We start from the raw sequence: 14,209 nt of genomic DNA, 5'->3' as shown, positions 1-14,209 counted from the left end.
GAAAATCACACAGATATTCAAACGCTTGTAATGTTAAAAAAAAAAAACAGCGTAAGTGTGAGACACATTCGTCGTCGACCAGACGCAGGCCTTGTTATGGTTTGGGCTGAAATCAACCGAGCCAGAGCCCATATCAAAAATCATCAGGCGAAAAGGCCCATCCGGGCGCTCGCTCCAATTCGAAATTCCATTTCCCCATTCTCACCAGTCACCACCAACCTTCGCCAGTCCCTCGCCGGCGAACCTTGGCGCCGCCGCCCGCCAGGCCCGAGCCACCAGCACCATCCTCGGCCTCCTCCTCCTCCATCTCGCTTACGCACAGAAGGGCGGAGCTACATTTCATCAAGTCACGGGGGAGGGCAATAAACCCTAGCTAGGCCCTGCCGGGAGGGTATGGAGGCGGCCGCCTCCAGCCTCTCGTCGCTGCTCTCCACCCTCCGCGTGGACGGTCCCTGGACGCCGCCGGGAACCTGGGAGTCGATCAGCCCCGAGAGCGGCGCCGCTCGTACCTCAGGCCTCGGAGGGAGCCCCCGTCACGAGCCGATCTACGAGCTCGCATCGGTTACTGTAAGTGAAATCTACCTCCCAACCTGCTTTGATTGGGTGCCATTTCGAGCAGTTGGAGAGAGTAGAGGGCGAGTTGCTTGATTAGGGATTTTTATCAGGGGAGATCTCTGTTTCACTGAACGTTTAGTTGTTGGATCCACTACTTAAACTCTGCATTCATGCCACCATTTGTAGAAAAAAAATTAGTGCGACTACTGTTTCATAATATGAGTGCCAATCTATTTCAAATTATGCAGTTGTGAATCTGATGATCGCCCATGTTGTGCAGGATGATGCTTTGGTTCGTTTGGCTTTACATGCCCTGCATGGTGTCAAATCATCGTTAGATGAGATTGATGAGCTTTTCATGGTGTTCTCCTCGAATCCGGCTGACAGGACCTCTAGTCGTGTCGCTAATGTGTGGTCACATTCATCCAGCACTACATCCGTGGGGCACATTCTCAAATCTATACGCTCAACAGGTCTTGCGGTCTTCTTCCTTTGCAAGTTTGTGCACTTTTATCTTATCCAAAGCCGAGAAAAGAATTGTGCAAGTGGAGGAAGACATGAATGTGAAGGTTCTGATGATAAAGACACTGAGCAGCATCAACCTTTCAGTCTAGTAAACCAAGCATTTGCTGCAGCAGTTGAAAAGGCCCTGGAAGGCTATTTATGTTCCTTGAATACTTTACCAGCATCAATTAAGCTCAGGCGTTCATTTGCACAATGTATGCCTTCCAAGATTTCAGATGGAGTGAGTTGCAATTCCACTTCAGAAGTCACTCTTCTGGAAGTTTATCTACACACTGAGGAATTAAGAAGGCATGTTAAGTCCCTTGGAAATATTTGTTTCCCTAAGTTTGCAGGTCTTACATTGTGCCAGGAGGGTTTGAATACTGATGCAAATGTGGAGTTTGAGAATTTCCCACGGGGCACTGATTTGCTTTCCTATCTGTATGTCCATCTTCGTGTAAGACATCATCTTACGATTTAGGTTTTGAACCCTTTGCTTTTTCTGATTTAATCATACTTCTAAAGGAAATTCTAGCCATGTGCTGCTTTATGAGTTATATGCTTGTTAATTTATTGGTTTTACATGTATTTGTAATCAGATCAGATCTTAGATTTACATTTGTTAATTAATATCTCATTCTCATAAAGTGTATATTCATACTTGATGTACTTACCTTCCAAGTAGGCTAGTTGCTTTTTTCTTGAATGTAGGCCAGTTACTATTACTAGATGTTCTACTTTCCAAAAATATTAGTGTACTGTCGGGTAGACTGTAGACCTTACTGGTTTCAGTTTTTATTCTCTGAAGTGTGGCCCTACCTCTTATTACATATTCCCCAAATGCACCAGGGAGTTTCAAATGGAATCTATCAAGTGCCTATTTTATTACTTTGAAGTGCCCCATGTTCTTTTTTTTTTGGGGGGGGGGGGGGGTTGTCAAAGATATTAGTACCTACCTCTTTCTTTTATAATAAGCAAAGGCAAGATATTGGATGCCCATTTGATGACACCTGAATTTGTTACTTCATGTAACGAAAGTAGATTTGATAGTTCTAGCATAATGCATCTCCTTTCTTGGGTGTGACGCTCTTTCCGGCGATCATCCTTTGTTTTGTTTTCTATATAGTTGCTCGTATGATTTTATCATCCTGTCCATGTATCTGCAGTTGCTTGGTTGGTTTCCACCAAATTGAGTGCTACTTTTTGTTTATGTCATATATGTCTTGTTCATCTTATACATATACTGATATAACATAAAATTTTACTACGTGAAATGCTGAATGATTTTTTCTCCATTTTGTTTTACCTCAATTTAGGATGCTGATCCAGTTCACTATGGATTTCTGAAGTATCTCTTCATTCGTTCTTGTGAACCATACTTTAACTTCATTAAGTCATGGATTTACCGAGCTTCTGTTGATGACCCTTATGAGGAATTTCTCATTACACAAACTGAGAATAAGGATGCTCGAGGAGACTCTTCTGACATACTAGATGAGTTTACACTCTTCCCCTTGAAGGTAAAATATTGCTTTCTTCAGTGAAACTTCAAATATAAAAAGCTTTATGTAATTTTTCTCCTCTGTTAATACGATTTACCTTTTACATCAGAAACCGAAGGATATGACCCATTGTTAACATAAATCCATTCGTAGTCACTGTCATTTAGTTTACTACTCATTTCATATTATATCTAACCTCATTTTATCATGATCTGCTGTCAACAGGGAAGAAATCATGTATCTGCTCCATGTTTTCTAAAGGAGATATGCCATCCTCTTTTGCGTACTGGCCAGCAGCTTCAAGTGCTCTTGAAGCTTCTAAAATCCTGCAATCTTTCTGCTACTGGACGAGATGCTTATCCCTCTCATAATACCATTCGTATGGAGGGAGTTCTCCCGTGGTTTGATACGCCAATTGAGTCTTCAATGAATTCATTTACGTTCTCAAAAAGTAGTGTGGAGGCAGTAACATGCAAAAGGGATGCTATGTACAAGTTGATGATGGAGAAGCTGCAACACTTTTTCTCGAATGTTGAGGTCTAGTCACATAACTGAATTACACTCTGCTTTTATCTCCAGCACCTACTTCTTCTCTGGGTTTTGCTCTAGCAGAAGCAAGAATACATGCTTTTATGTTGGCGTTTGTATCAATTCACCTTCTACTCTTCATCTCCTTCGCTTCTGTTTGCCACTATGCTGACAGAAGGTTGTACTTCAGGTGATTCCTTTTGATACTGCATCGAACTTCCTACATAAGGGGACGGACCATCTGGCTACATCAGTTTCAGATGCTGAGCTGTACTATGGAGACAGCGATGCTGCACTTGCTTGCAAGATGTATGTCCTCATTTTAATTTTCCTGCAATTGCTGTTTGTGGGCATATTTGAATTGTGCAAATTTCATAGGATACAGTTTGGTCCCCCGCAAATAGGAATTTCCCCATGTTTCAAACAGGGTCTCAAAGTTGCTGTTTCCACTCATCTTTCTGTATAGATAGCACTTATGCTTACTTATGCCATTAGCAGACAATGGACATTATAAGTCCCTTGTTGTTGTCTGATTTATGTTTTCTTATGTCAGGGCTGCAGATGAAAAAGATAATGATGCTTCTTCAACTTCACAAGAATCTTCAGATAAAGAGGATCCCTTGGAATCTTCAGAATGCTCTTCTTATACCTCTATGGATGATGTTGAAGTTGAGAGTGCTAGAGCTTGTGACGATTTGTCTAGTTCCATGTCCTCACCATACTGTACAAGTACAGGTGAAGCAAAATGCTCCTTGGTTACCAGAAAGCTGCTTTCTTCCCAAGCCAGTTCAGTTCACCATGGGATAAATCATGCAAGCCCTATTGATGAGTCTGAGAAAGATGACAACTTGAGTTACAGACATGTTCCTATGCACTCACAGAATATTAAGCATAATGCGGCGCTTGACGCTTTAGAATTGGATTATCAGTATAGTCAGTTTTCACCATTTGACAGGTTTATGAAGAGAACCTGTTGCTCATCCGAAAAAATGAATTCAGTTGAGGAGTTCTTATATACTGATCATAAAAGTTCAGTACAGAAAGTATCACATGGTAATGTAGTTTATCCATTACATTCTGAATCAGGGTCTCCTAGACTACTGAACAGTAAACACTATGAGAAGTCTGGTAAGATAAATCAGGCATGGAATACTAGCATTCCTTACAATCTCAGTTTGAACCCCATACTGAGGAATGCAGCTTGTTGTCATACGGAGAGTGATTTGCAACATAAAAGCAAGAACCGAGCACTTGCCAGCTTTGATTTCGAGTCAGTCACAGATCCATGTGAAGTATATTGTGAAAGGAGCCCGTCCTGCCTTGTTGAATCTGTAAATGGAGCAGCAACAGTTGTACAGCCCAGGACTCAGCCTTCTGGACAGCCTGATTGTTCTAGCAAGCTTCTTCAAGCTGAGGCAAGAAGTCAGGCATACCTTACTTCCTCAGGAGAAGTGGCAGAAGTTAATCTTCAAGAAAGTGCTTCTGGTGGCGCATTCTGGGAGAAGTCATTACAATATAATGATAAATCAAAAGAAAAAACAGCTGGGGATTTTAGCTCGGAGTTTGATATGCCCCTTGATATTGTTATTGAGAAGTGCATCATGCAAGAAGTTTTGCTTCAGTATCCTTGTAGCTTTCCTAATGATTAAATGATTTATAGCTTTAGTTATTTAAGAACCATTGTTATGTTATTCTATATTACTATCAGTATCAGAAAACACTTAATAGTTTTTTAAGATCCCTACTACAGTATTTATATTTACTCTGCAGCTTTCTTATATGAAACCTGGAGCTTTTTCTTCAGTTCTGTTCTTCAAGCATTTGTAGTGCAGATAGTTCCAGGTTTGGTTAGTTGTGGGCTTTAAGAAAGCTATGCGGAACATCAGAGAGTCAACTTTGTTGAACACTAAGTTTTGATGTACTGTCTCTAATTGGTCTCTTTGTCTAATTTGGCCCAGTTGTAATTGATTATGTAATTAGTGTATATAGTTTTGTTTTACCATTAGTCTTGTTTATCAACTGCTTCTGTTACTGAGAACTTTTCATATCAAGCTCATGATAAATGGTACTACAGTTTTAGTTATTTTTCTTGAAAATATTGTCAGTGTTTTTTAATTCTAAATCTTAACCCCCTCAAAATGTAGCTAGGTTTCTTCCAATTGTTACCCTTTGTTCCTTAACTTTAAAAGATATAAATATGTTAGCAGCTTCACAATGAAATTGCTTGAGGAGGGGTTTGATCTTCATGCACATCTGCTAGCTCTGCGGCGGTATCATTTCATGGAATTAGCTGACTGGACAGATTCCTTTATTTTTTCAATTTATCATAAGGTAATGTTTGTTTAACCATATTATTTTAGCCATAGGTCATATGGTTGGTGTTTACCTCTATAAATCTTCTCCAACCTTGAACTTCCCCCATGCAGAAATGGTCATTCGTTAAGCCTGAGCAGAAAAGAGCAGAGATCCAAGGGCTTATGGAATTGGCTTTGCAGAGGTCTTCATGCGATTATGATCCTTATAAGGAAAGATTGTTTATATACATGAGAGAGCAACCCATTTTTTCCTTTGATGCCTCTGCATGTGGTAATAATTTCACTTGTTCTCCAGCTATTAATCTTTGGCACGATAGCTAAAGTTCTACTTCTCAAATTGTTAACTGCTCGATTCTTTACTTCCAGGTCTTGATTTGCTGGATGATATCTTATTGGGTTATAAAGCTGAATGGCCGGTGAATATTGTCATTAGAGAAGACACACTTAAAATATATGCTGAAATATTCTGTTATCTTCTTCAAGTCAGGTTTGCGGTGTTCTCACTAACTGAAGTATGGAGATTTCTAAAGGTATCCTTCCCCCACTGATGTTTTATTCACATCATTTCATTCATTTAGATGTGCATACTATGAGAACTTCGACTTCTAATACTATTTCTTGTGGACAGAAGCAATTATATTAGTGCCCAATGTTCTTGGAACATTATAGAGTTGATTAATCCTGAGCTCGATTTTCTTATCAAGTAGCTACAAGCGTTTTCTTTTGCTCTAGTTCTGATAATAGATATTGCCATATTGGTAATGTGAGGCTTTTTTGCTATGTATGTGAAGGTATGACTCTTGTACTAATATATCACAGGAGTTGACACAGCTCATCAGTCGCTCCAGCCATAGTAGACCTGATGTGATGAAGAAATTGAATTTTGTAATGAGAGTGAGGTACTCACGTCTAGATCTTTATAAAGCTTTGTGGTGTCCAACCATCAATCTTATATTCCTCTTATCAGTTTTATGCTGTCACTGAAGTATTAGGAACGAAATGCATTTCTTCCTAAATTGTTTGATGCATTGTTGAATCTCGTTGCTTCTGGAATTCCTTTTGAAATGCAATATACATATAATAGGCATGTTCTTCTCATGGTAAAGCAGACATAATGTTCATATCCAATTAGGCAATTATCCATCCAGTATCATCTGTAGTAGATATAAATAATTAAATATTAAATTAACGCTTGCATAAACCAACATTCTGTTATCTGTTTGCCTCAGTGATTTGTTCTTAAATTTTTTTGTTCAAATTTTTCTGAAACTAAACTCACTACTGATACAGCAAGTCAACAAAGCATGCTGAATCTTGCTGATCCTGTTGGCTTATTTCTAGTTTCTTGTGCCGTATGCCCATGAATAGCCCTTTTACCTATAATGAACGCCATTTGGCTTTATTTTTTCAGCATGCTTCTGGTCTTAACTGTTTGCCTGTCTTTCTGTTGCATGACTTTATTTAGGCATAAAGTTTATCATTTTCTATCAACACTACAGCAGTATCTCCATTGCCATTTATCTGATATATCATGGCGTCGTTTTCAACATTCCCTTAAAAATCAGGTATAGTATTTCGATCACTACTCTTGTCAAACTATTTTCAACCTGAGAGTAAATATGGTTTGTTAGGCTTCCTGCCTTAATTTTTCTGTTCGTTAATGCACTTATGAATAATGTTACTGATATTCCGTTATTGCTTAGGTGAGAGATATACTGGATCTGGAGTATGTGCATATGTGTTATATTACTGATGCACTTGACATGTGAGTGGGACCTTCTGGAAAAGAGTTATTTTCTAATTTACGATATTGATTATGTATTTATGTATGTCATCTGTTTAAACGAAGAGAACAACAGCAATGTGCAGAACCGGCATCTATATATGCTTTCTCTTTAGTGGTGTAATTCATTACCATCATCATAATATACATAAAACATTTCTTGACTGTAATGTTTTGGCTTGTCATGTTTGCATTTGGTTACCTAAGGAAGTATCTAGACCTACTTTCACGCAAGGGTTAGAGTAGATCCATAGATGGCATGGAAACACGAGGATTACCTAATTGAGTATCCAGGCTGTAAGATTGTCTTTTAACTTGTCAAAAGAAGCTTATCTTTTCTATCTTATTTTTCTTATCTGCATATCATCCTATTTAATTTTGATGTAGATATCCATGAGTATTCAGAGTTGGAAATGTAAAAACAATGTTTATAGATTTGTCTGGAAAGATTACTTTCACAAGACGATGATGTCCACATTAACACTTATTGTGACTGGGCTGGTTGAATGCTTATTAAAGTACCAATTGTTATCTGATTGATTGGTGTGTTAGTTTTTAACTGATCATGACATGTTTTTCAGATGTTTCCTATCTGATGAGTCAAAACAAGTTGCCACAATAGTCAAAAGCATGCTGCGTCTGGCTTTGGAGTTACGATCATGTTTTCAGATTCTTGGTAACACTTGTGATTTACCAGAAAATCAACTCAGTAATCTGCATTCTCTTATAAACTTCTCTCAGGTATTCTCTCAGTTTCGTTCAATGTAGTTTTATTTAGAATAGGTGGCAGTGTGCATTGTTTCAGCCTTTCAACTCCAGCATGCAAATTGAAAAGTGTCTGACTGATCTGGTGATATGAGTTGTATGCTCTGTTCGAACCTTTTTCTACTCTATAGTTTCTTTGAAAGTATCTATCAAATATGTTCGAAGTGGTTTGCCGTTGGTTTCCTGTTCTTTCCTTCAGCAATGTCCTTAAATGCTGATCTAGATCTAGCTGTTTGATCATAGTTGTCAACAATGGAATCCCTGTCACACTGCATGAACACTTAACAGATTGACTGGTTTGTTAGTCGCTGTGATCTGCTAAATCTTTGTAGATTGTTCACTATTACCCACTGCAGTAGTTTAGAGGGTCTCCATTTCCTCCAAATCTCACCTTGCCACAAGTATTATCTGCTAGTAGGCTTTTTACAGCCTTTAACCTCCGTATGCTTTTCAATGCAGGTGGATGCAATTAGAACGAGGTTTGAGGGTAACATCAAAGATATGTATATTTTGCATTCCAAGTCTTCAAAATATGGGGAGCTTGGCCTTTCCCGTTTCTGGGGGTATCTGAATTACAATGAGTACCATTCTACAAAAATCAGTAGGGATATGGGCAGCTTCTGTTTTTGATAGGACATCTTAAGACTGAAGTAAGGTTTGCCTTTGGGGAATAGCTCACCATTCACAACAATTGGTGAGAGGTGCATGGCTTTGTTTTGGGTCTTCTGGAATCAGCCCAGCTTTTCCAGCCACCCATGGCATAAGTTATTGCTTGTTTGTGCTGGTTGTAGTGCCCCTTACGCATCTTCAGTTCAAGAGGTACACACTGCTAAGGTTCTCCTTTTAGATAAACGCGCTGGTTTTTTTTGTTTTCCACGTGTCTGCACCAGCTTCAAACATGATGTTAAAGAGACCCCCACTTCAAACATGATGTTCTATACTTGGAGATGGATTGATGGGTTGAGAAACTATAAGACTGGAAGTGCATTTAAAATTTGAAGGGGAAGTCGTGTAGCTTGATTATGAGACATCGGTAATGGTGTTTCTGTTGATTTAGTTGGGGAGTGGATGTATATAATATAACATGTAGTTCTTGGAAGGGTGGGTAATTCTGTATAGTTGATTCTTAACAGGTTACTCTTGATAAATGGAAGGTGTGATTGGTTGCTCTCTTGGCCTCTTGTACTGTTCTTTGAGTCGATCAACATGTCAGAAGAATACACTTCAAATTTCATGTGTAGAATTGAACATCACTCTTTGAATATTGAGCTTTCTTCCCCCTATAAAATTTGTCGAGTATTTGTGGCAAATCGTGCGGGTGTAGGCGTGCGTCGTCTTTGTAATTTTTTTTTAGAAAAATCTAGAGATCCACCGATATTGCTTCTGCCGCTGGGGTGCGTGCGGGTCGCCGGAGTATTTGCTGATGCGGTTTTTGCCTACTGAGACGGCGACGCCAACCTTGGCGCTTGGGAAGCGGCAGCAAGACAACGCCGGATGCAGTCGCGGCAGTGTATTTGCAACTGCGGCGCTGGGTAGCTTCGCGCGGACTAAGGCTGCTGGTGGTTCGGGCCGGTTCGTCAGAGGTAAGGTAACGATGAGCTGTAGCTTCGTGCAGGTGATGCCAGTGCTCGCGCTCACGTACGCACGCCGAGGTCAATGAACACGCTCGTACAAGCATAGGACTAGGTCATGCCGCCGCGATAACATACTCTTTTAACCGCAAGAAAGCTACATCTCTCTCTATGGAAATCACTTAGAGATCACGAAAACACACGGATCATAAGCAAGCAGCTGACAGAAGCACGGCCACCAAACTGCATTTCTGTCCCCTTATTAAACGCGCCCCTGTAGCATCAGACAAGACATGTCATCGTCCAGATGACCAAATACCAGCTTAGCTAGCTGGGACGACCGCAGGATGCAATTTGTAATGACCACGCGCACGGCGTGTTAGGGACTTGTCACTTGCCGGAGGATGTCCCTCTCGGATGAACACACACACACACCGTCCGGTGACGCACTACTAGGCTAGCTGCTCATCAGGGGCGTGCACCTCACCTGCAATTCTACTGTGTAGAATCCGTTTCTTTTCTATCTGATGATTCGTGCAGCTGTATACATCCACATGTCGTCAAGTTGCCATTGCACAGCAGGGGCTTTTGACGGACACCAGCTAGGCTCCAAAAGGGCATCCCATGTAGTGCCTTGACAATGTGTTATTGGATCACAGGGAAGTTTATGTGTTTTCCAACCACACAGCTGGATCAGGAGAAGTTAGCATCACGTCAGATGTGTACTTATTTTTTGACTATGCTTGCAAAGCTACAGAAATGGCCTTTCTGGATCTGTCCGTGATTTAGAATCTGCATATCGAAGTAAGCAGGAATATCTGTCTGCTTAATTTTATAGTTTATTTTGGTTAGACAAGTGCAGCCAAACAAGCTGTATGAGACTATACAAAAAATTGATTCCAGAGCAGGTATATAACAACTAGTATATATGGTACTGAATCGATTTGGACCGCAGCAATTTTTCCTAGACTTGATTTGGAGCAAAAAGAAATCTTCAAATTTGACCATGCGGCTCATAGTACGGTATGATGTAGTACCAAAGAACTGGCAGCAGAGTGCACACCGCTGGGGAATTCTGGAAGCGATCTCTTTTCAGGGAATCAAATCACATGAAAGATGAAACTGATGTATGGAATATGGATGCCTTTTTATAAGATAAGGATGCTTATAGAATAATTGTTAAAATAGTTTGGTTGGGATGCGAGGAAAAAATGGTATGTCATGTAAGCAAAACAATATGACTGAGAATGTGTTAATCGCTTTTTTCTGAAGAAATTTGTGGCTTCAGAAATTAGCAACTGCTCGTATAAGCAATGTTATGAAACAATATTAACAGTACTGCTATATCATCGTTACAGGACTCGCATGACATGATATATAACCCTTTAATCATATTCATATCTCGCTAGAGCTTCATGCTATCTTAATTTCCTGAAGAAAAAGATGAGCTAGCTAGTGATCATATGTGGCTCTGATGGAAGATTATATGTCTTCACATCCACAGGCCTTAAGAATGGAGCTCGTTCGGCAACCTTCGGATAATCAACAAGCATATTTATACAGCAATACCTTTATTTTGCCGTACTGTTAGAAACCAAGAAATCCTAGACTTTTCTCCTTTCAGTTTACAAGCAATGCTAGCTTAGTAGCTTATCTCAATGAACTCATATAGTTCCTCTCTATCTCTATGGAATCAACCGTTGAGTTGAAATTTTACTATACATAACAAGCATAAATCAAGCAGACCTTCTGCTACACTTCTGAAAATGAAAAAAAAAAGACACTCAGGAAGAACCAGCCTCAGAACACTTACCAAGCTAGTAGCTAATAACGTTTCTCTCTCTCTCTTTTTCTGAATGAAGAATACATGAGTGATATTGGTTCGGCTCACATCACATCCGCCGACAGACTCAAGAAGGACATGAGCCGGAACAATACCACGCCATGTCGTCTTCTTCTTCCTCCATCCTCCTGCCATAGATGGATGCCCCCAAGTTGCTTGCTGCTGCCTGAGTGCCTGGGCTTGCCTTATACGTGTAGACCTGAAACTGTGTTCTCTGCTGATGCCTAAGCGGCCATGTCATGGGTTTTAATAGGGAGTGGGTGGCCTCCGAGGTGAAGCCGCTTATTAGCATCTTAGCATCCTTTCCCTTCTACTCATGGCATTATATAATTTCAATTAGCTTCTGGATCTGCTCAGCCTAATGGTCTGGGGACCATTATTTGGATTGCTGCTCACTGCTCTTGTGATCTGATCTGTAGCCTCCAATTTTCTGCAGCAAAGAGGGATTGCTTATTCTATCCCTCTGTGCTAGCTACATTTGGGTAGCCCTGCAATCCTGCTATGCACGTAGGTGTTCCTTTACAGCTCTAAATAGTAAAGCCGTAATTTAAAAGGACCATGGTGAGACACACTTTCAGTACATAATCTTTGGGAAATGATTTATTTTAGTGCTCGCTTCTGTTCCTTGCAAGAACTTTAGGAAGTCGATCTGCCTGCATCCTCTCATCATCCTTTTTTTTGAAAAACTCTCATCATCCTTTGACATCCCACCAGCAAGTATTACAATTACGGGTGACATTTGTCAAAAGATTTGTCTACTTGTAATGTGGTAAGTGGCATGGTACTTTCATAAGAGGTCCAGTATCCATTGCTGTACCAAACAGCTTATGCTGAGCACTTGAGCTGATCGGTTTCACATTCAGTGCTCAACTGTTCATACACCTAAACACCAGCTCCCATCGCTATTTCCTACCCTTTCTGAAGCTGCCAACTAACCTCTCTGTATGTGAAGAGATGTTGCCTCCGTCCTTTCTTTGTCGCAGGGAGGCAATACGCGGCCAGATTCGTAGGTGATACAGGCCAGGTTCAGAAGTTCAGATAGCAGCAAGCAATGTCCACATGGTGGTCCTTGTGCACAGTTGCTGCCTCATACCTGTACGCCAAACCTAGCGCATCGCCAATTGGGAAGGACAGCATGACAGCAAGAGCATAAAGAAAAGGAAATGCGATGCTAGCTTACTGGACGTACGAGTGCCACGCGACGATCTGGACAGGAAATCAGCAAGAATCCAGGGAGGAAACCAGCATCATTATACTAACATTTAGCGCCATGATTAGAGTTCTTGCATTGTGAGGACGAAACTCTGCTGCCCTCGTCGGGCTGATCCGTTCGGTCCTCCGACCAATCTGAACATGTTCTTGGGAGATAAAAATTCGTGCGGCCGAGATGCGCTTCAGTCACCCGATCTTCCCGCTGACCGGAACTGCTCCGCTTGACGTGCGAACAAAGCCGTGATCGCAGCTTGTGGTTGTGATGCACTGCCCTTGGAGTTCATGAGGGCGGGTTTTAAAAATGATCACGAGTAGTCCTTTTTGGTGCTTGGAATTTTAGATTCTAGATCAGTACGAACTGTATTGTAAGTGCGGTAGTGTGGTCCCCTCGTAATCTACTAGCGCCGCACCTGTTCAGTTTGGTCAGCACATAGAGGAAATTGTCTCTCTATGGATCAGGATTCATTTGGTCCACCTACAGCCGGATGTGGAGGACCAAATCAAATGGAAATGGACAACTACCATGCTCAGTTTGTTGCAACGTACAATCGACATCACACAAAACTAATCTGGCGAGCACATACGGAGAACAAGTGCAAATTTTGACAACATACCGTGCTCACATCGCTGGAACATTTTGACAACATCGAAGATTGGTGGGAGGCAGCTGCTCGCTCAGTTAGCAAAGATGAAAGACGTAACTTCAATGGTTTGGTCATCTGCACCATGTGGAATATCTGGAAGGAGCAGAAACAGGAGGATCTTCGAACACCAGTTTCTCCCTGTCCAGCATGTTGCAGCTCGCACTAAAGAAGCGGTTGATGAGTTTAAACGGGCTTTTCGTGTAAACACTTAGGACCGTGTGCTCGTTTAGCGAGGTGTCCCCCTGGCGACCTTTGTTCTTGCGGCCAAGTGCTGCATGTATTTGTGTGCAAACTCTTTCCCTTCTTAATTGAAAGGCAGAGCTCCTGCCATTTTGTTAAAAAAAAAAATGGTTGCCCTACTCTACGCCCTAGAAAGTCCCTGCTGTTGACCTGTTTTGTCCGGCAGGGGTGTAGAACTCATGTGGTGTGGGTATCTTCTGTAGGCTTGTGATAATATAACAAGAGTACAAGACCTTGGTGGCTTGGTTGATGCTAGGCCTTGTTTACTTCCCAATTTGGGATAGGCAAAATTGGCATTTTGCCATAAATGCGCAACTGTAGCGTTTCGTTTGTATTTGTGAATTATTGTCCAAATATTGACTAATTAGGCTCAAAAGATTCGTCTCGCAAAGTACAACAAAACTGTGCAATTAATTTTTGATTTCGTCTACATTTAGTACTTCATGTATGTACCGCAAATTTAATGTGATGGAGAATCTTCTTTTTGCATAGTGTAAAAGTTGGGAGTTTGGAGGGAAGTAAACATGGCCTAGACCAGGTTGCTGGCTGACCTTCCAATGAAAATTGAGATGTTCCCTTTCCGGGGATGAGCACTTGAGCGACGCGAGATGTGCGAATGGATCTAGAACTTACAAGCCAGAAAGCCCACTGGGCTAAAAACGCAAGCTAGTAGAAAACACGTGGTACACACACGGCCCAATAAAGCCCACTAGCCCGTATCAACACCGCCGCACGCCCGTAGCAGCC

The 14,209-nt window shown here is 41.2% G+C and overlaps 1 protein-coding gene across 2 annotated transcripts; it reads left to right on the top strand.

Moving 5' to 3' along the window:
- The first annotated feature begins 186 nt into the window (after nt 1–186).
- Nucleotides 187–9,216, top strand: LOC101766023. Of its 2 annotated transcripts, XM_004976461.3 has the most exons (14): nt 187–567; nt 836–1,516; nt 2,376–2,579; nt 2,787–3,098; nt 3,280–3,398; nt 3,643–4,710; nt 5,279–5,420; nt 5,516–5,675; nt 5,771–5,934; nt 6,224–6,303; nt 6,870–6,969; nt 7,108–7,169; nt 7,769–7,928; nt 8,412–9,216. In XM_004976461.3, the coding sequence occupies exons 1-14, from the start codon at nt 394–396 to the stop codon at nt 8,580–8,582; spliced, it is 3,597 nt and encodes a 1,198-aa protein (XP_004976518.1). In that variant the 5' UTR covers nt 187–393; the 3' UTR covers nt 8,583–9,216. The 2 variants fall into 2 exon arrangements, with proteins under 2 accessions (XP_004976518.1, XP_012703373.1); XM_012847919.2 differs by lacking the exons at nt 6,870–6,969; nt 7,108–7,169; nt 7,769–7,928; nt 8,412–9,216 and having other exon boundaries at nt 6,196–6,303.
- The last annotated feature ends 4,993 nt before the right edge of the window (nt 9,217–14,209 follow it).

The sequence above is a fragment of the Setaria italica genome, chromosome VII, assembly GCF_000263155.2.
Source record: "Setaria italica strain Yugu1 chromosome VII, Setaria_italica_v2.0, whole genome shotgun sequence".
In the NCBI taxonomy this organism is placed as follows: Eukaryota; Viridiplantae; Streptophyta; class Magnoliopsida; order Poales; family Poaceae; genus Setaria; species Setaria italica.
Note: the sequence above shows the minus strand (reverse complement) of the source record. Positions and strands in the feature narration are given on the sequence as shown.